Source organism: Podarcis muralis, chromosome 8 (genome assembly GCF_964188315.1).
Source record: "Podarcis muralis chromosome 8, rPodMur119.hap1.1, whole genome shotgun sequence".
Classification (NCBI taxonomy): Eukaryota; Metazoa; Chordata; class Lepidosauria; order Squamata; family Lacertidae; genus Podarcis; species Podarcis muralis.
Genome location: NC_135662.1, coordinates 32,072,620 through 32,093,608, shown reverse-complemented (window position 1 = coordinate 32,093,608; position 20,989 = coordinate 32,072,620). Strand labels below are relative to the sequence as shown.

Below are 20,989 nucleotides of genomic sequence, written 5' to 3'. Positions count from 1 at the left end.
CCCAGCATAAATTAAGCCAGCAAAAAAGGTGGTGTAAGTCAAACAATAGAGTTTGGATCTGGTGTAACTTTACTCCGGTTCCTGGGAGTATCCTGGCCAGCCTGTGCTGGAAATCAGGATGCTGGAATAGATAGACCCAGCAGGGCTCCTCTTCTGCCAACACACAATCAAATAAAGGCATTGGATGCATATTCCATCATCCCCTACCTGACAAATGAAGCTCTCTTAAGCAGGGCTTTGGCCTAAGTGGGCATCATTGTTGGACACAGCCAGGGGTGCCAACCTGAATAAAATATTGTGGGGGCTCGGGTAAGCCCTGCCCCACATAATTGATCACATGACATAGTGCACACAAACCATTTGAATGGGAATGGCATACCCTCCAACATTTCTCTGTCGAAAATAGGGACGTCCCATTCCATAACGATAATTTTACTATGTGTACCCCACACATCTACTTTGGCCACCTCATGAGAAGAGAAGACTCCCTGGAAAAGACCCTGATGTTGGGAAAGATGGAGGGCACAAGGAGAAGGGGACAAGAGAGGACGAGATGGCTGGACAGTGTTCTTGAAGCTACCAGCGTGAGTTTGACCAAACTGTGGGAGCAGTGGAAGACAGGAGTGCCTGACGTGCTCTGGTCCATGGGGTCATGAAGAGTCGGACGTGACTAAACGACTAAACAACAACCCCCCCCCCCACATCTTACCCCACTTGGGTTGCCCAAGCCACTCTGGGCAGCTTCCAACATATATAAAAACATAATAAAACATTTTTTAAAACTTTCCTGTATAGGATTGCCTTCAGATGGCTCGGGGGGTCAGATAACTCCATACTCTTCAACTTTTATCCAGTGAAAATAGGGACATCCTAAGGAACAGTGGGACATTCTGGAATCGAATCAGAAACTGGGACAGCTTCTCTCAATCAGGGATGTCCCTGGAGAATAGGGACACTTCGAGGGTCCGGAATGGCCATCAATTTTGTGGGGGCCCAGCCCCCTCAAATATTTTATTGTGTTAGCTCCTATGGACACAGTTCATTCTTTCTCAGAGGGAAAGATGGGGGCAGATGCCTCTTCTGATAGTGGATGAACTGGGATTTGCTTTCCCTCTCTCCTCCTGCTAACTTTCTTTTCCCTGGTGTATAAAAGAATGTATAAAAATTCACTGTTTACAATACAATACAATACAATACAATACAATACAATACATATGATAAAATGTTTTCCCTTTTGGGTTTACTTTTTTCTATGTAATTTGAAAAAAATAGCTAGATGTTCTCTTGAGGATTTTCTGCTTTGCTTCTTTCTATGCTGATATAATAGTCTACTGTGGCATTGCTGAATGCACGTTGTTATTTCAGACACATGCTGTTGCCTGCTCTATTAATTTCTCCCTCCCATTCTCACACAGGGCACACAGTCTACGTCATTCTCACTTACAAGTCCAGGGTTTGTATTTTCACTGTCTCTTTCTAACTGCATATTTTTAATCCAAGGAGTCTTCAGTAAATGCTGCATTAGTAAATCTGAATCAGATAACTTTCATTTGCAAATGAAAATGCTGATTTGTGGTGATTACATTTTAAATAAAATAAATTGTGGGGTAGTGGAGTGTTTTGTCCTTTTAGGTAGCTCTGATTCTTCTGTGGACAGTGCGATTTTAATATAAGCATAATAATATCACAAGCAACAGGAAAATCACTTACACAGTTCAATGGGGGTTTCAGTGGGAGAGCATGTAAACAGAGTAGATCAATGAATTAATTTAGACTGTCACCCTAAATGAGTTGTTTCAGAGCAGCGTGACTCCTAGAGTTCATAAATGTTTTCTGCTGAGTTGCTATATGAATTAAATCACAATAGTCACTTCTCTAATATGATTTTTCATCTAGTTATAATCATGATATTTTAGTTTAAGAGAACATGCATTCATTTGTCTGGTTAGTCAGCCTACAATCCTTCCCACACTTTCCAGGAAATATGTTACACTGAACTTGTTGAGACTCATGAGGAAACATGTATAGGATGACTCTGTTTTTGCTCTTCTGCATTTCTAAGATGAAATGCAATCTAAATTTGAAGCTTTGCCATAATGAGTACAGTAGTTGTTTGGGATGTTCAATTTTTTTTTTTAAAAAAAGAAGGCTAGGATAAAGTAAGGTAAGAACAGCAGAATGCATTTATCATTAATGTAATTTCATTATAAATCTTTTTTCAATTGTAGTCTTTGAAATAAAATCTCTTTATTAAAACAAAATGTAGCAATCCCCATATTTTGTACTTAGTAATCAGATCTGAGGCTCAATTCACACAGGCAGCAGATCTGTAGGTAAGATGTCCAGTTTTACATACCACTCTCACATTGCAGATATAACAGGACCTTATGTGACTTGCTGAGATTACAAAGCAAGTGTGTAAGAGAGCTTGGAAAAATCCCAAGCAATTGCCTGGCGCCTCTCTTAAAGGCAACTACACACGAGAAAGTCCTATGGGACCCAGTGGATCTCACTACTAAGTATATTTAGGACTTGAAGGGTAGGGTCTTAACTTTGAATCTGGACAACTAGGAAACTGGAGTACGGTATTCTACTTAAGTCATGTTATGCATCACGAGGGATACAAAAGTTTCTAACAGCAGCTAAATGGCTTTTGTATTGTATTTGTGAGCCCTGCTGTTGTTTCTCCATGTCCATCCTTGTATTCCCCTGTTTCCAGATCACATTTTCACATTTATGATTTGAGTAGAGCAGTGAGTAGTAGTAAAAGTAGTCTTTTTTTTCTTTTTAAAGAACTTATCTGAATTGTGACTTCTTAAGCTCCTAGTGCAATATGATAGCACACAATATGACAGTCCAATTTGTACGGCACTTCTGGTATTAAATTGAAATGGTTGCCACCTTCGTTGCCAACGAATGAGGCACTGAGGGAGAAAGCAGTGCCCTTATGTCCTTAAAGAGAAATCATGATCACAGGTGCCTTCAATTTGCTCCAGAACTTTAATCTGTTCATTACTCTAGACAGAATTATGTACAACTGGGAATACAGGAAGCACCTTCCAAAATGGCTAGAAATTCCCATGGGAAACATGGGAAAAGAGCCAAGCAGATTGCAGATTCCACATTGCTCAGTCTCATGTAGAATAGAGATGTGTTTGGAGTTGCAGGGTTTTGTTGTTGTTGTTGCTGCTTTACACATATACACATGATTCATAATTATCTCACATAATATAGTTTATATGCGCATTGGGGGTTTCAAGTAAAACTTTCCTCTTTGTGGGTATGCCTTGCATTTTAATATATGTATTATTGTATTATGATTTTACATTGTTGTAAGCCACCCTGAGTTAGAGATAGATAAAAAGATACATGGATTCAAAATGCATATAATTGGTTAACAAAAATGAAAACTCATTTGTTTGGAACTTCACTGTAGGACACAGATAACCCCCCCCCCAAATCCCTTCCATTTGCCCAACCATTTCTCGAAATATGGAGACCTCTTGTGGTCATTCAGGGACATGTTTACTGGATGCATGTTCATCACTCCTACAGGCTGTGTGATTTCTAGAAATAGCAGGAAATCTCGAGGAATCTTGATAATAGACAAGAGTGTACTTCATCAGAAGCTGTTTCCTCTCAAAGTAAGTTAGTGCCACAAGATATGTATTTGTCTTTAAGGCAGGGATGGAGAACCTATGTCTCTCCAGGGGTTGTTGGACATCAGCTCCAGCTAGCATGGCCAGTGGTCAAGAATGATGGGACTTGTAGTACAGGAACATCCAGAGGGCCAAGAGTTCCCAATCCCTGTTTTAAATTGTTGTAGAACTCTTCCTTTTTCTGGCTACGTTTCTATAATTTATTCATCTAGATTTAATGTGTCTGATTAGTGATACTCTTGCATATAAATATAAATATAAATTCTGTTTCTGACAATGCAATCCTATTCATATCTACTCAGAAGAAAGTTTCATTGACTTCAATAGGACTTACTCCCAAATTAATTCAGTACAGGATTGCAGTTTGACACTCTTATTAAGGAAGTTGGCTAATCTAGAGTTCCATCATCAAATTTTGGTCTTGTGTTTATAGATTTTGCATCACCATTTTTCACTTTCTGAATGTTGCCCTTATTCAGAACATTGGTAGGAGCCAGATGTAGACAATGTCTCACAATACATCCCCTATTGTATTTGCATATAGTCTATTTAACATTACTCAACATTGCTTTTTCTTTTTTTTAATATTCTTGAAGGGCTCCCCACCTTTCGTTATAGGCTGGCTATGGTAGCCTATAGAAAATAAAACATCTCATTCATGCACACAAACAATTGTGCTCCCTAGGTTTTAAAACATATTTATATTTATTTGTAATTTCCACCCTGCTGTCAGTAGTGCACATTTTATTTGACATCATTAAATGCATGCTAATGCTGAAATATGAAAAAAAAAATATTATATGCAACCATTTTTGACAAAAGCAAGGTAAATTAATCAACATGGAGTGTAATGAGGAACCATTAAAATTCAAGGAAGGAGTTTAATCAATTTGTAGAAGTAGAGGAATGGAAGGCTAAGTTTGCAAGGGATTAGCATAGCCTCCTGTGCTCTCTTTAAACATTTTCTCTTTGTAGAACTTACCTCCTTTCTTAACATGTGAAAATCAGATAAAATAATTCTTGGAGGGCTGTCAGGTTTTTGCTGTCTCAGATAAAATAATTCTTGGAGGGCAATCAGGTTTTTGCTGTCTCAGATGTAAATTCTTGACTGGAATCACAATTTGCCTTCATTTTTATTTTTTATTTTTTTGCAAATTAGAAAATAGGATACATACAAGAGAACCCTCTTCCAATTCTTTGTGTTCTGCATTTATATAGGTTCCCTCTGTTGTTGTTGTTCTCCCTCTGTGCCTCTTTTAAATCTCCCTAGGTTCAAACTGATGGCAATTTCAACACTTCTCCCATTTCAGGTTCCAAGGGAGTCTAAGGGCATCGTCAGAATAGCAGCTTCATCTGTCAGCAGTGAGCATGCTCAGTCCATGGAGCAGACTCAGTAACGACGAGAGAGCAAAATCTCATAGGTAGAATCTCGGAGTGGTGAGTTGAGCCGAGAGAAAAGGTGAAATGGCAGAAGAGAAGGAGGACCAGGCTTCAGGGGAAATGCCTCCAGCTGAAGTGTATTTGAAGACAGATGACAAACTGATCCTCTATCATTGGACTCAGTCCTTCAGTTCCCAAAAGGTGAGTAGCTAGTGTGGCTGTTTCTAAGAATGTCAGATTTCAGAACCCGGACAGCTCCCTCTGTATGTTTTGCCCACCTAAAAGGTGGTTGCTGGGTGTGGATGGACACTCTGTTTATCTAAATGCAGCTGCAAGAATGCATTTGGAGAAAAAAGGAGGGAGAGGGGAGAGTAGGGAAAGGGGAGCCCAGTGTGCTTCTTAAACAGGCCTCAGAGCCCTTACAATTGTCATAGTCTAGGGATAGCCAATGTGGTGCCCTTCAGATGCTATTAGACTTCAATTCCCACCAGCCCAAGCCAGCATGGCCAAGGGTCAGGGATGATGGGAGCTGTAGTCCCAACAACATCTAGAATGGACCACACTGACTACCTGTCATATAATTTTATTTAATTTAAAACAGTTAGCTGTTTCCAAGAATAAATAAATTGAGCAGCAAAAGGGAGAAACAATATTTGCTTGCTTCTTCATACATGGTTTTCTTTACAGAGACCACAGAGTGCATTTAGGAAATTAATGGGTATCATGTTGTGAGAATGTCCCTACCAGAATCCACCTGCAATGTTGAACCAAATTAAATAGTATGTTACTCATTTTCAAAACAGCAGCAGCAGCAGCAACAACAAATTAATTAATTAATGTTATATGTATAATGTTTTAATAATGCTGTTAGTTTCAGATTCTTCATGTGTGTTTCCAAACTCTATTAATAGGAAATATGTATTTTTAATAGGACAGCTGTAAAGCTTCGACAAGAATGTTCATATATATTTTTCAGGTGCGTTTGGTGATTGCTGAAAAGGGACTAAAATGTGAAGAGCATGATGTAAGCCTTCCACTGAGTGAACACAACGAGCCTTGGTTTATGCGTTTAAATGCATCTGGAGAAGTCCCTGTACTCGTCCACAGAGAAAACATAATTTGTGATGCAACTCAGATTGTTGACTATCTTGAAGAAACTTTTGTGAATGGTAAGAAGAGTCCTTTGGTGATTTTTCGTAATGTAAATGTTGGGTGTGAGTTACACCTTGCTGCATGAGGATTTGTTTACAGGTGCCCAAATGCTTGCCCAAATGTTACCGATTGTCTACAGATGCCCAAATGCTTCTAGGAGGGTCACATAATGTGCAGTTTAGTCCTTGTGGCACACTGAAAAATGGGGTTAGGAAATGGGGTTTGTTGAACCTGGGATCTCCTGCAAAGAAAGCTTGTGCAGTACCACTGAATGAGGCCATAGTGCTCTCCTACTGTTGCCTGAAAGCACCAAGGTTTGCAATTGAGCCTTCTCCCATCACAGTATTGCAGTGACTGAGACTTTAAACTTTGATCCTTCAATTTTGTTCTCACCATCATCTTTGTATATCTATCTATCATCTATCTATCTATCATCTATCTATCTATCTATCTATCTATCTATCTATCTATCTATCTATCATCTATCTAATTTTTCACCCCAGAAAATATTCCAAGGCTGATTCCAGAAGAAGGGAGCATGTACTATCCCAGGGTTCAGCACTACAGAGAGCTCCTGGATTCCTTGCCAATGGATGCCTATACACACGGATGCATCCTACATCCTGAATTAGCAGTAGATTCTATGATCCCAGCTTACGCCACAACTAGAATTCGTAGTATGTACCATTGTCTGATGAGAACTCTGCTTGTGCAGTGTTAGATAGACTGCTTTAACTCTATTTTTGTGTGTTTATCATAAAACTATTTCCATTGACAATAACAAAACCATTTTTTTTTAAAAAAATACTGTTTTCCATCAAATTAATTATAGTGTATTTAGGGGTTAAATCTGCATCAGTGACAGAGAGGTGTTTATACTAAAGTATGTCAGATATTGGAGCAGGCAGACAATGCTCATTTGGCAAGTTCTTAAATCAAAGAGTTTCTAACTGATATGTTCTAATATAGATAGCTGTACAGAAGTATTTTGATGGACGTGGTTTATTAGCTTTTAATGAGCTCATTGTTGTTTCTTCAGGCCAAATAGGCAATACTGAGTCTGAATTAAAGAAACTTGCAGAAGAAAACCCAGATCTTCAAGATGCCTATATAGCGAAGCAGAAACGTCTTAAAGTAAGAATGGACAATATCTGACAGTCAAAAACCCAACTTAGAATGCTGCTGTTTCTTTGGATGTGATATTAATGTGATATATTTCTTGTCATTGCATGTATGTATCTTCAGAAGAAGTCAAGGTTAAGGGGAATTTTTTGTAATAACTCTGCTTTTGTGGCCACACTACTTGCTATTACTGTTGCTTGTTTGTTCTATACTTGTTTTGGTGTTGTTATGCAACCAGTAGTGGGTTCCAGTTTTGCTCACTTTCTTTCCAAATACTGAGCATAGCTGCTTGTTCCTGAGAGGGGCAAGGCCTGGAGAGTTCAGCAGAGTGTTGCCTGGTGATCATGCCAAACGAACACTCTTGTTGCTGCACCCACACTGCACTCCCCATATCTTGCCCCTCCACCTCTCAGGAACCAGCAACAACACTCTGTGTTTGAAAGTCAGGTGAGCAGTGCCATTCTAGCTACGACACTCCACTGATCACTACTGCATGCATAGATGCCTGGCTTATGACACTATACTATGCACGCTTCCTCAGAAGTAAATCTCAATATGTTCAATGGGGCTTACTCCCAGGAAATGGGACTGCATATTAAATATATGATCTACTTATTTTCCTTAGTCTAAACTGATGGATCATGATAACATAAAGTATTTACAGAAAATACTGGATGAGCTGGAAAAAGTTTTGGATCAAGTTGAGACTGAGCTGCAAAGAAGGAATGAAGAGACTCCAGGTGGGAAATTTTCATATTTAGTTCTTGGTCAATGTGTAGCTGTCTCAGTTAAAGCAGCATATTGTTCGATATATTGGCACTGCACATCAGACATTTGATCAGCACATTTTAAAAAGAAACTAGTTCATTCCAAGCACTGCAATTGGTTAAGTCAAAGGTTCCCAGTGTTTTCTTGTTTAAGCACTTTTGTTGCTTTAAGATTGAAAATTTAGAAATGCAAATAAACAAACAATTTAATGCCTTTTCCAGGAACAATCTGGGACTGATGGCTATTTGAGCATAATAGAGAAAACAGTGACAGAAACATAAGACCTGAGGTCCTTCTCATCCTATTACTTTTTATTAGGCCCTAACTTTTTTTTTTTACCTTCATTCTGATTAGAAAATGGACACCAGCCTTGGCTCTGTGGTCAGTTTTTCAGCTTGGCCGATGTATCCCTTGCTGTTACATTGCATCGACTGAAGTTCATTGGATTGGCAAGGAGAAACTGGGGGAACGGAAAGCGGCCTAACTTGGAAGCCTATTATGAGCGTGTCTTGAAGAGAAAAGCATTCCACAAGGTTTTAGGACATGTCAACAACATATTAATCTCTGCAGTTCTTCCAACTGCATTTCGAGTGGCCAAGAAGAGGGCACCAAGGATTTTTGGCACCACTCTTTTGGTTGGCTTCTTAGCCGGAATTGGGTATTTTGCTTTGGTGTGTCTCCGGAGGAGGTTTCCCAATGTGCTGTCATCCATTAGAGCAAGGCAAAGTTATCTGTAGATGTTTCTTGCCAAACTGTGAAAGGACCACCAATTACACCAAGGATGTAATGGGCCACAACATTGTTATATATTAGTACAGGGGTTGCCAACATGGCACCCTCCGGGTATGGTTGGACTACAACCCTCATCAGCCAACTCTCATGGCCATTAGTAAGGGATGATGAGAGTTCTAGTCCAGCCACATCAGCAGGCACCATATTGGCTACCCCATATGAGTAGATTTCTGCTGTCGCACAGGTACGTATAGAAATGAAATCTTGAAGAAAAATGAAAGAATAGCTTGGATCTGGAGTACTGGGAGCAGAAAACTATGGAATGGGACTTCCCTTTCTACTGCTAAAAAAAAATCTCTCTGGATGGTTGAGGGACCCTTCTGAGCAGCACAGGATGGGGCATAGTGCCGGAAGAAGGTTGGATTACCCAAAGTTGTGGGAGGGGAAAGGACCATACACATTGCACAAATGGTGCTCTGCTCGTGTAATGACTTGGGTTAACTTCCACATGATTTGGGTCAACTTCTCATCCTCTCAACTCATGCTGTTCAGGAGGGCATTTGGAGCTGCAGGGGGGTAAAATAATGGGATAATCTCCAGGCTTCTTTCTGCTTCCAGTACTCAAGATTCTAGCCGACATAACTTCCTTTTCAAATTGTGGCTCATATGGCAATATGCAGTTGGAAAGAATACACAACCCCCCTCTCCCATCTCTCTCTCTCTCTCTCTCTCTCTCTCTCTCTCTCTCTCTCTCTCTCAAAAGCCATTCCTTAATATTTTACTTTATGTGGTCATTTGGCAATTCAACATTTGTCATCATTCAGTGTGATCAGCCCTCTGCTAATCCACCACTTATATATTATGTAAATTTGGGCCTTCTAAAAATGAGGAGCTTTACATCAATTATATGTTGCACCATGGCTGGATTAAAACACATTTTCCTAAAACACCAGTTAGTTGAATGTACTTTGTCAGAGCAGCACACATTTAAATCACAATAGGGAAGCACATGAAAAGTAGATTGTTATTAGGAACATAGCAGACGGGTTTCCAAGGCACAAATAACAGTTAGGCACTGGACCTCTGTGGATTGTCTATTAGGAGGAGACGCCTTGATGGAATTTGTGCCTTGATTATTCTTCGCACAGGAGTGTCATGCATCATCAGTCTATTCTGAAGCACTGTGCATCATGCATTGGATATTGTGAGTGTAAATCAATAGGTGTGTTGCTTTTCTTTTAATGTAAGCATATTTTTTGTGCCTGTGTATGAATGTAGCCCATAATGTGCCTCAGAAAATGTCCTCTCCACAAATATAATTTCTTCAGAAAAGACACACACATGCATTTGTAAACAGATTTGTGTCCAATGAACTGTATTTTGCTTTCTGATTAAAATTGGTTTACCAACCAGCAGTTTGGTTATGAAGTCTTAGTAGTGTGGGGATAATTGTATTTTAGATCTGGAAAGGGTGTGAAGGCTATCTGGCACTGGGGTTTGATATCCCTTGCTAATCCTACTCAGAGTAGACCCACTGAAGTTAATGGCAACCGCTAACTTCGGCTGATTAATTTCAGTGGGTCTTCTCTGAGTAGGACTCAGTTGAATCCAACCCTGGGACAGGATCTTCTGTTCTGTGGTGCAGGTCTTCCAAATATAAGGAAGGTAGGAGCCCTTATCTCCAGAGGACATCAGAAGAAGCCACTTGTATTACCCAACATTTTCCCCTGGAGGGGGAAGTGTTCACACATATGTAGGCTACATAAATAAAGCAGGTTGAACCAAGATGCACTGTGTCAGAGGTGGCTGCAGGACAAATGATTTGTTTTGAGTAAAACAAACCCAGATGGCTCAAGGAAAGCATACTGTGCCATATGATGCAGGGAAATGCAAATCCCCGCCCTCCTGGAGCAAATTTGATTTAGAAAAGAGTTTGTTTTCAGATCACAGACATTGCATTGTCAGACTGTATGTGTAAAAGCCAAGAGAAAGCTTTCTCTGCATTTTTACACCAAACCTTTTTGTTCAATACTGCCTGTTCAGTTGCACTAATCTTTGCTCTAACAAAGGGCATTGTTAAGGCATGACACTATATATTTGTTTTTTTGGGCACCCACCCTCCTTCTAAGGGCTTTTATAACCTCCAGAAGTAAATATCACCAATTTCGATATGTAGCCTAGTAACAACCATATGAGACAGCTTAGATGGAGAGACTGCAACTTTCCCAAAGCCACCTACAGGTTTCATATGTGAACTTAGGTTTCACACACCCAACCCTAGCACTTTAGTCAACTGTTTCTTCAACTCATCAAACTTGACTTTCCTACATATGCTCTGCTTTTTAGAGCTCCTCATCCTAGACAAACCTGCTGATCATGCCAATGGCCCATGTTGTCCAGCATGCTGGTCTCACAATGGCCAGCTAGATGCCTTTGGTAAACCTGCAAGCAGGACATAAGCACATGGCTGACAAAGAGCTGCCGAGGGAGCTGCAATTGGAAAGGGAAATCTGAGAAGTCGTAGTGCAGGCAAGGCAATGTCTGACTAAGCTTACAAAGAAAACTTTGGATCGCATCCCTACAACTTCCAATTTAATTCACTAATGATTAGAATCAGAAAAGGAGATAGGATTTAGCTATTTTAAAAATCCCACTCCTGACATCTGTTTATTTCATTTTGGGCTAGCTGGTCATATAGCCTATTCCATTCTAGGTGGGCGGGTTGTGGTTTGGCTGGATTGTCACTGTCAAGTGACATCCTTTGGGGGTTCTGAAAGAGTCCTTGCTGGCAGACCAGTTTGTCTTCCTGTACTGCAGGCACACAGCAACTGAAGCAGCAGAAAGCAAAGGCTGGGTATAGTGTTCTCTTTCTGTCAATGAGCAGTGTCATGGCACCTGACCCTGGGACCTTGCAGTGTGTGTTACCCAGCACAGTGTCTTCTTCTTTTTACGCAGCCCAAGAGCATGAAGCCCTCTTATTTTTGACCCAAGAAAGACATATTTTTAATGCTTTATTAATACACAGTTCTAAAACAATATGGCACACACACACACAGACACACACACACACACACACACACACACACACACACACACACACGTACAATACTGAAGCACAAATTCTAGTACTATACATCCTTTAACAACCCATGTGGTTCTTCTAGAAGGGCAGAGGCAACCACGCCACAGGTTTTGTCAGTCCGCATAAGGCTCCAGTTGGCTTCATCTCACTGCAGGGCTCACTTAGAGGTGTTCAAGGTCCTGTATTTCTTGGCCCTCTATATACCAGGGCTTCTGATCAGGTTTACTTAGGAGAGAGCACCCCAGCCTTTCCAACTGGGCAGCCTGTTCTGTGGGTGCTTGAGGTTTACTTGTGCAGTTTTAGCACCTTCCCTATTTTTTGGTGATTGTATTCTTTGCAAATTTTTAAACATTTAATACGGTATTTTAAATTGTTGTAACCTTCTCTGGGACCTGACATCACCACCACCACCACCATCATGCAACAGCTGTGGGAAACTGCCAGGGCTGGCCATGAATACACGAGCTGACACACAAGACCATACTGGTTTTCAGCCAAGTCAGCATATACTGCAAGAGTTGCCAACCTTTTTGGAGCCCATTTACAATCTGGAGAAACTGTCATGGGTACTGCACAAGCACTGCAGCCATTTATTGTTGTTGTTTAGTCATTTAGTCGTGTCCGACTCTTCGTGACCCTATAGACCAGAGCAAGCCAGGCACTTCTGTCTTCCACTGCCTCCCGCAGTTTGGTCAAACTCATGCTGGTAGCTTCAAGAACACTATCCAACCATCTCGTCCTCTGTCATCCCCTTCTCCCTGTGCCCTCCATCTTTTCCAACATCAGGGTCTTTTCCAGGGAGTCTTCTCTTCTCATGAGGTGGCCAGAGTATTGGATCCTCAGCTTCACGATCTGTCCTTCCAGTGAGCACTCAGGGCTGATTTCCTCAAGAATGGATAGGTTTGTTCTTCTTGCAGTCATTAGTACCTCCAAAATAGCCTCTTCCCCATTGCAATTAGGCATGAGGTAGCCTTCTTTTGGCTACAGTAAAAGGCTTTTTGGAAGCCTAATTCAGCGACCGGAGGATTATTTTTGGCAGTGGGAGTGGCAGTCACAGCTGCAGAGGAGAGAGTTAATCATTCTCATCTGTGAGTCCCCCAACCCACCACTGTCCTGCAATTAGGCTTGAGAAAAGCCTTCTATTGGTTACAATGGGAGGCTTCTTTCCAATGTAATCTCAGTGTGGAGGGGCACATAGGCACCACATGCTAGGTTACATACTTATCTAGATGATAGCTCAGTCAGTAGAGCACAAGACTCTTAATTTGAGGGTTGGGGGTTTGAGCCCCTCATTGGGCAGAGGATTCCTGCATCGCAAGGAACTGGACCAGATACCCCTCATGGCCCTTTCCAACTCTACAATTCTATGAAGAATCCATCTCCTCCATCTTCATTACCAAATGACCAAAGTTTCAAATGAAGTCTCAAATGAAGTTTTGTGTTGTGGACAGTAGTTCAAGGCACAACAATGCCTATTGCTTCATATTGTACCAATACTTGGCAAGCTTTTCTAATAGTCATACAGTGGTACCCCGGGTTACATACCCTTCAGGTTACAGACTCTTCAGAAATATTACCTCGGGTTAAGAACTTTGCTTCAGGATGAGAAAAGAAATTGTGCTCCAGCGGTGTGGCGGCAGCAGTGGCGGGAGGCCCCATTAGCTAAAGTGGTGGTTCAGGTTAAGAACGGACCTCAAGAACGAATTAAGTACTTAACCGAGGTACCACTGTATATGAAAATGGGCCAAAACAATAACAAATATCATTGATACTCTTCAACGACTGCAAAAGAGCAGGACTTAGTTTTACATGAGCAGTCCTTTCACCAATCACATCTCCAAACTGTTCTAAAGGAACTCACCAATAATCTAGCATTTTCCTCTTTCTTTCAAATGCCAAATTTATTGGCATCATCCCTTTCCTCGGAACTTTTTGAACCCTCCTAACCTCATCTAAAGACATTAAGAAATTAGTTCTGACGGGACTAAATCCCAGATGGAACTAAATTCCAGCCAAATATCAAACACAGAGAAACTCTTGTTTCTTAAGTAAATATTTGTTGCCTAAAAATTCAATAGGATTGGAGTGTTAAATTCTTGAGTGCCTATACCCATTAATTTGAATGGGCCATTGTCTCTGTAACAGTTGTTATGGAACCTGATGATCAACTCACAAGGTACCAGATGTAATCAGGGAGGTACCACCCTGCCAATTTAAAATTACTGTCAACACCGAAATGGCAATTCACTTGCTGAAATTTCTGGTTACTATTTCATAGCACTAATGATTTAACAATATATTCTGATTCTCTCCTTAGTCGCACTAATGAGAAACACTCTTTTCTTTTTTTATTTGGGAAACATTTGGAGGCAGTAAGAAACAGATGAATACAATTTAACTCCGTGACCCAGTTATTTTGGCAAAACTGATAAATTGGATATGCTCTGTTTGCAGAAACATAGTTTAATTTGACCATACAACACTGTTTATATGTAGCATCTTTTCCCTCCAGTGCTAACTGGCTTCAGTTGGAAGTAACCTTAATTATTTTCAATGGACCTAACTTCCGGAGAAAAGCCCTTATGAATGATTGAAGTTTTGCTTTAGCATTCTTGCTAATATACTGCAGTGAATAAGCACTTACTGTATTGTAACATTCTGCTATCCATATGCATAGCAAAAACTCTGGAACTGGACAGCCACAATGACACATCATATTGATGTGATTCTGAAATGCAATATTCAAATATTATCTGCTATGGCAAATCTACTATTTGACTATCGGTAGCGAAAGTGGACATTTCATGCATCCTCTCTCATGCTTTCTAAATCTGCGCAGAGTCAATTTCCTTCTGCGTTAAGGTGTTCACTCTTCTGAACGGGGAAAGTTAATTCACTTATTGTGACCTTTACTGTCTTCTCTGAAGAAAAACAAAATACCACCAGATGGCAGTGTTTTCCAAGCCTACATTTGCCGGAAAGCTTAGCAGAATTTTGGGACCTTTTTAAAAGCAGCTGCTGATGTTACTTTCGCCTTGTGTTTTGAAAATAGATACAGGGAATTGGCTAGGGAATCACTAAAGCAATACAGCACATAGAAGGCATATAGAAGTGCCTGCATGTGGCAGGTCAGATCAAGGCAATTCATTAAAAGAGTACATTAATTTATCAAGAACATATATACAGGTTGGTCAGGCCTGAGCCATCTTCCAGTCACAAACAATAACAAGCAATAGGAAAAAAGAGAGGAATAAGAATAACTTGTGTCCTTTATTTCAACAGCAGTAGGCTTCTTACCTTTGGCTACTACCTCTCCAGCTAGCCATAAAGTTTCTTTCCCTGCTCCTACAGCCATCTTTGTTCAACAAATGAAGTCATTAAAAAAATTCTTGTGGACTAGTCACTTCCCATCTTAGCTGCAGGGCCACAAAATCATATTAAGAATAACAGGGCAGTATCGTTTGGAAGCATAAAGGTGGGGACAGCAAGTGAATTTCATGGCTAAGTGCAAGCTAAGACATTGATCCAACAGCAACACGCTCCCTTGCCCTGCTTCCTTTTGAAGAGTGGGCAGGAGACAGCTCTTAATATGGCAAATGGGTAGAGTCTCTGGACTAGGCAAGCAAACAGGCACTTTGGGGAGTGGGTTGAATCTCTGATGTTTGTTTGCACTGGTGTTGGCATCTCCATGCCTTGGGTGATGGAGGTGGGGTTGGAACTGACTCAGTATCCAACTTACTTTGTTGCCTCCCCCAAAGGGGAAGGCTCCTCACTGACAGGGAAAGCGGTAGTGTCTCCACTCTAGTAGGTGTCTGGCTAGAGGCATCTGATATCGCAGGAGCAGAACCCTTCACTGCAGGGCCGGATTTAGGTTTGATGAGGCCCTAAGCTACTGAAGCTAATGGGGCCCTTTATATGTCCAGCTGTCCTTTGTCAACAACAAATTGTTACTGCTTTTTGTGTTGAATATATGCTATATGGGATGCGGGTGGCACTGAGATCTAAACCACAGAGCCTAGGGCTTGCCGATCAGAAGGTTGGCGGTTCAAATCCCTGCGACGGGGTGAGCTCCCGTTGCTCAATCCCTGCTCTTGCCAACCTAGCAGTTTGAAAGCACGTCAAAGTGTAAGTAGATAAATAGGTACCGCTCTGGTGGGAAGGTAAACGGCGCTTCTGTGCGATGCTCTAGTTTGCCAGAAGTGGCTTAGTCATGCTGGCCACATGACCCAGAAGCTGTACGCCGGCTCCTTTGGCCAGTAAAGCGAGATGAGCGCTGCAAGCTCAGAGTTGTCCACGACTGGACCTAATGGTCAGGGGTCCCTTTACCTATATGTTGTTGTTGTTTAGTCGTTTAGTCGTGTCCGACTCTTTGTGACCCCATGGACCAGAGCACGCCAGGCACCTTTGTCCTCCACTACCTCCCGCAGTTTGGTCAAACTCATGCTGGTAACCTCGAAAACACTATCCAACCATCTCGTCCTCTGTCGCCCCCTTCTCCTTGTGCCCTCCATCTTTCCCAGCATCAGTGTCTTCTCCAGGGAGTCTTCTCTTCTCATGAGGTGGCCAAAGTACTGGAGCCTCAGCTTCACGATCTGTCCTTCCAGTGAGCACTCAGGGCTGATTTCCTTAAGAATGGATGCGTTTGATCTTCTTGCAGTCCATGGGACTCTCAAGAGTCTTCTCCAGCACCATAATTCAAAAGCATCAATTCTTCGGCGATCAGCCTTCTTTATGGTCCAGCTCTCACTTCCATACATCACTACTGGGAAAACCATGGCTTTAACTATACGGACCTTTGTTGGCAAGGTGACGTCTCTACTTCTCAAGATGCTGTCTAGGCCTGTCATTGCCCTTCTCCCAAGAAGCAGGCGTCTTTATCTATATGCTATATGGTAATTTATGGCCCTAATAGGTATCTAAAGCCATTTGCACATAACAAAATATGTATTTTATCAAAGTTTTTTTTCCTTTTAATTTTTTGTGGCCCCCCAAGAAAGTGGGGCCCTAAGCTATAGTTTGTTTAGCTTATACATAAATCTGGTACTGCTTCACTGTCAAACCTCCTCTGTATTTAGCTCCTTACTCTCTAGTTAAACTGTTCCCCTGCTTGGGCTCAGACATGTACCTCGGTTTATGAACTTATTCTGTTCTGGAAGTCCATTCTTAAACCAAAACCATTCTTAAATCGAGGCACACTTTCCCTAATGAGGCCTCCCACTGCTGGTGCCCTTCCACTGTTCGGATTCTGTTCTTAGACTGAGGTAAAGTTCCGGTTTTGCAGAGTTCGTAAACCGAATAGTTCTTAAACAGGGCTGTTCTTAAACTGAGGTACCACTGTATTGGGGGTCATAATCTTGGCTCCTCCAGTCTTCTAGGGCTCTCCCCCAGGGCATCCAGCTCCAACTCTTGGAGGTCCTCCCACTGTTCTCCATGAGGCTCATATTGCATCAGGCAAGTTTTGCAGGTGTCAGGTGTACTGAATTGGTGTGCCCGTCACTTGAAAGCTATGTGGGGATGATGTCAGTCCACAAATCAATCACTTAATCCAGATGTGGGGAATTGTTTTGAGCTGGAGGACCACATCCTGATGTGGGAAACTTTCCAGGGGCACCGTGCCAGTGATAGGTGTGGGGTCAGGTGCAAAAATGGGCAGAGTAATGGATGTGACTCTTATCCAGCCATGCTGAATTCAAGAGGTTTCTACAAATTCCCCCTCCCCCAGCAGCATCATTGGAGTGTAACAACTAAAATGAAAAGAGATGTTAAAGAACCAAAACTTTCTACCTGCCTGTGCCATGTCAGAATATTGTTCTAGGCTGTTTCATATCACTTCCACCTCTCATGTAGGTTAACATTTAACGACAAAGCCATAACATTTCTTCCTTTTTGTTAAAAGTTAAAGAAAAAGGACACAATATGTAGTTGTGTGTGTGTGTGTGTGTGTGTGTGTGTGTGTGAGAGAGAGAGAGAGAGAGAGAGAGAGAGAGAGAGAGAAACAGACAGACAGACAGACAGAATGCTGTCTTTGGGGGAATTGTCAAAGCCACCAACATCCCTAATGAATCAATTTTCAGTGATGGTAAAACATTCAGTGAGACCCAGAACATCTCCTGCTTCCATAATCAGATCTGGAGCATGTTCACGCAACTTCATTTCCTCCCCCCCCCCCTTCTGAATTTGCTTACAAAGAGCCTGAATGTGACTGGTGATGGTATTTATACCATAAAGTACAGCATCACATGAAAAAAGCATCCTTTAAAAACAGCCCAGTTGTTTGTAATTCATCAAGAGCCACATAATAGTCTCTTTTGAAAATGGGGATTGCATGGTAAGCATAGAACTGTGATGCTTTTAACTCATTTAAGCTTTGAACATGGGCATCATGTACTGAACCAAACTTTTGGAACACAGAGTTATTTCTTTGGGAAAATGACTCCTTTTATAAAGAGTTTGTGGAGTATGTTTAGGATTGTCTCCAGAACAGCATCATAAATTTTGTGTTTTGTGTGTTTTAAGACAGCAGAACGCTACAGTTTACTTTAGCTTTTTCCCCTAGACCTCTAATCTCTATAAATGGGAGATTTCAGCTGTCAAGAAAAATCCTGTAGTTTATAGCTTTTTAAAAAATTTGTACTAGCAGTAGTCATGCACAAGGAGAAGGGCTTGATTTCTTTGTAGAGAGATCCACTCAAAACTTCCAGGAAATGCTTGTGAGAAGAATATCAAAACAAAGAATGGCACATTGCTAAAGTTTCAGCAAAAGTTTCAGCATGGAGTACTTAACAGCTAACAAAACAAACAAAAGACTTAAAAAAAACCAAAAACCTGACACAATCCCAAGGGATACATTTAGCAATACATCTGGTTTGCACCCCCTGTTTTGAATTCACTTCATGCAATCCAGGAGAGTATTCTTTGTACTTGAGAGGCTTCATTACCCAATTGCCACCCTTGCTTTTTTAAATAGATATACTAGGTGGTGTCCTAGCTCACTTGCTGGCCAACCGCGCTGCCATTTTCCCAACATTAAGACCATAAAAACACAAGGGCTTGTGAGATCAAGCCAGTGGCCCATGGTCCACCATCTTGGTTTCACAGTTGCCAACTAGAAGCCTGTGGGGAAACTGCAAGCAGGGGATTCAATCACAAAAGCACTCTTCCCTTATAGTTTTGGAAGCATTTCTGCCTCCAACTGTGGAAGCAGAGAATAGCCATAATGGCCAATAGCAATTGATAGCCCTCGCCTCTACAAACCCTACATTGATACCCTTCCCACTCCATGTAACCATGAAGCTTATTTTTCTTGGCCTTTTGGGTTTTTCTTCATGCAAATCCAGGATTGTGATGTGGCGGTACAAATCTAATGGGGGCTGTGTGACGACAGCCTTACATTTTTATGTATATAGGAAGATAGGGTTCAGGAATGTAGAACCTTTGGCCCTCCAGATGTTGCTAAAATATGTTTCCCATCCTCCCTAGCAAAGATTGTCAATAAAAATACCACCTAAAAACAAAAACAATGAACACACAGTAGTCAGTTTCCATTACTGGGCTTACAGGAAAGCTCAGCTGGAGATGCCATGATTTTTTTTCCTGGCAACACAGGCACACAGGAAGTCTTTAGAGTGCAGACCACTTTAGAGAGTATAGTGTTTCTGCCCACTATACTCAATCTCTGCTGAGCAGTAGCAAGATTCCAGGGAGCTTGGTACTTAACCGGTGTTTGTGTTTCCTTGGGGAAAAAATGAGGCACAATGGACACTAGCTTCTTTATGAAATATTGCTTTGTTCACACATATTTAAGCTGAGTTTTTATGGAGAGAGACTTCACAGCATTTGCATCTCAAGAGTTGCATGTTCTACCCAGCAGTGTAGCATTGGATTCAGGGGCATCCTGAGTGCCACCCCTGTGTCTTTCTGTAACAGCCTGCTCCAGCCAGCCAGCATGGCTGCTGCCCTTCAGTTCCCACATGGAGTTCTGCCCACTTCCTCCTTCCCAGCAACACTTGCAGAAAACAACTCCTCCCCTTCCACTTCCAGTACCCTGTCAGTCTCCTTGGCCCATTTTCTCTAGCCCATTGCCAGAGGCATTTTCCTCCTTGTTGCCAATGGTGATCCTACTCCAAAATCTACTGGGCAGAGAGTCTGATGTCTTTCCAGTGGCTTACCATTATCCAGTGCTTCTCTTCTAGACAAAAAGTCTAGAAGACTTGGTGCCGGTACTCACCATGAAGTTGTTATAGTAAGTGATGCACTTTGAACAAGTTCTTTTCTTCTAGATAGAAAGATGCCGGCACTGTGTACCCTCAAGTACCCCAAGAAAAAAAGCACTGCCATTATCAGACAAACCAGGGAATATCAGCTTTTGGTTTCTTCAAGTGAGCTGTTGCCAGGCTGACCTCATGAGGAAGCTAGCTGGTATTATTTCCAGCCCTTGCTAAAATTCATGTATTTATGAGTTTTCTCAAATACTATCCCTTCATTGAATGTAGAGGTTATGGCAGATCTTCCCCACCAATTCCAGAATGCAGAATGAAAGGAAATGCACTCATAAACACCCCTTAGCCATCTTGAAACTAAGGTGAGCACTACAGAAATCCTTCATCCCGTGGGCAAGATTTTTGCAGAAATTTACATCTTCAAATGTAAGTTCCTTTCTCATAAATTGATGGATAATGGTTTTTTTTTTAAAAAAAGCAGGAGAAATGTTGAGCACAGCACTAATCCAGAACATTGTGTAAGGTTTTTTTTTTTTTTTTTTTTTGTTTTGTGGGGTGGAGGGTAATGGCCAGTGATGCTGGCATTTCTGAAGCAAATTTGCATGGCAGAGCAACATCCCAACTAAATGGCACTCTTGAGGACTGGGCCACCAGGATGAAGTTATTGTTTTGTGGAAAAAAATCCCATCAACTACAGTGATTATTGAGAACATTTCCCTCCCCAACATAGGATGGCTTATAATCCATTTATTTAGACTCTCCCCGGATGGGAAGGATGTCCAGTAAATCATCAGCTCAGATTACTTTTTCTGCTAATAAAACAGATTTGTTAATTATTTGTTTATCGTTATGGGAAAAGACATAGAAAAATAGAA

At 41.4% G+C, this 20,989-nt stretch overlaps 1 protein-coding gene across 2 annotated transcripts; it reads left to right on the top strand.

Moving 5' to 3' along the window:
- Nucleotides 1–3,551: 3,551 nt before the first annotated feature.
- GDAP1 (ganglioside induced differentiation associated protein 1) lies at nt 3,552–10,228 on the top strand. 2 transcript variants are annotated; one of them, XM_028736681.2, is made up of 7 exons: nt 3,552–3,644; nt 4,970–5,240; nt 6,016–6,208; nt 6,695–6,868; nt 7,231–7,325; nt 7,939–8,053; nt 8,436–10,228. In XM_028736681.2, exons 2-7 carry the CDS (start codon nt 5,124–5,126, stop codon nt 8,816–8,818), a joined length of 1,077 nt encoding a protein of 358 aa, XP_028592514.2. In that variant the 5' UTR covers nt 3,552–3,644; nt 4,970–5,123; the 3' UTR covers nt 8,819–10,228. The 2 variants fall into 2 exon arrangements, with proteins under 2 accessions (XP_028592514.2, XP_077789032.1); XM_077932906.1 differs by lacking the exon at nt 6,695–6,868.
- Nucleotides 10,229–20,989: the final 10,761 nt, after the last annotated feature.

Coding starts and splice junctions, on each gene's coding strand:
- GDAP1 (XM_028736681.2), top strand. CDS start 5,124: ATGGCAGAAGAGAAGGAGGACCAGGCTTCAGGGGAAATGCCTCCAGCT. Junction 5,241..6,015: donor AGTCCTTCAGTTCCCAAAAG/GTGAGTAGCTAG, acceptor TATATTTTTCAG/GTGCGTTTGGTGATTGCTGA. Junction 6,869..7,230: donor CGCCACAACTAGAATTCGTA/GTATGTACCATT, acceptor TTGTTTCTTCAG/GCCAAATAGGCAATACTGAG.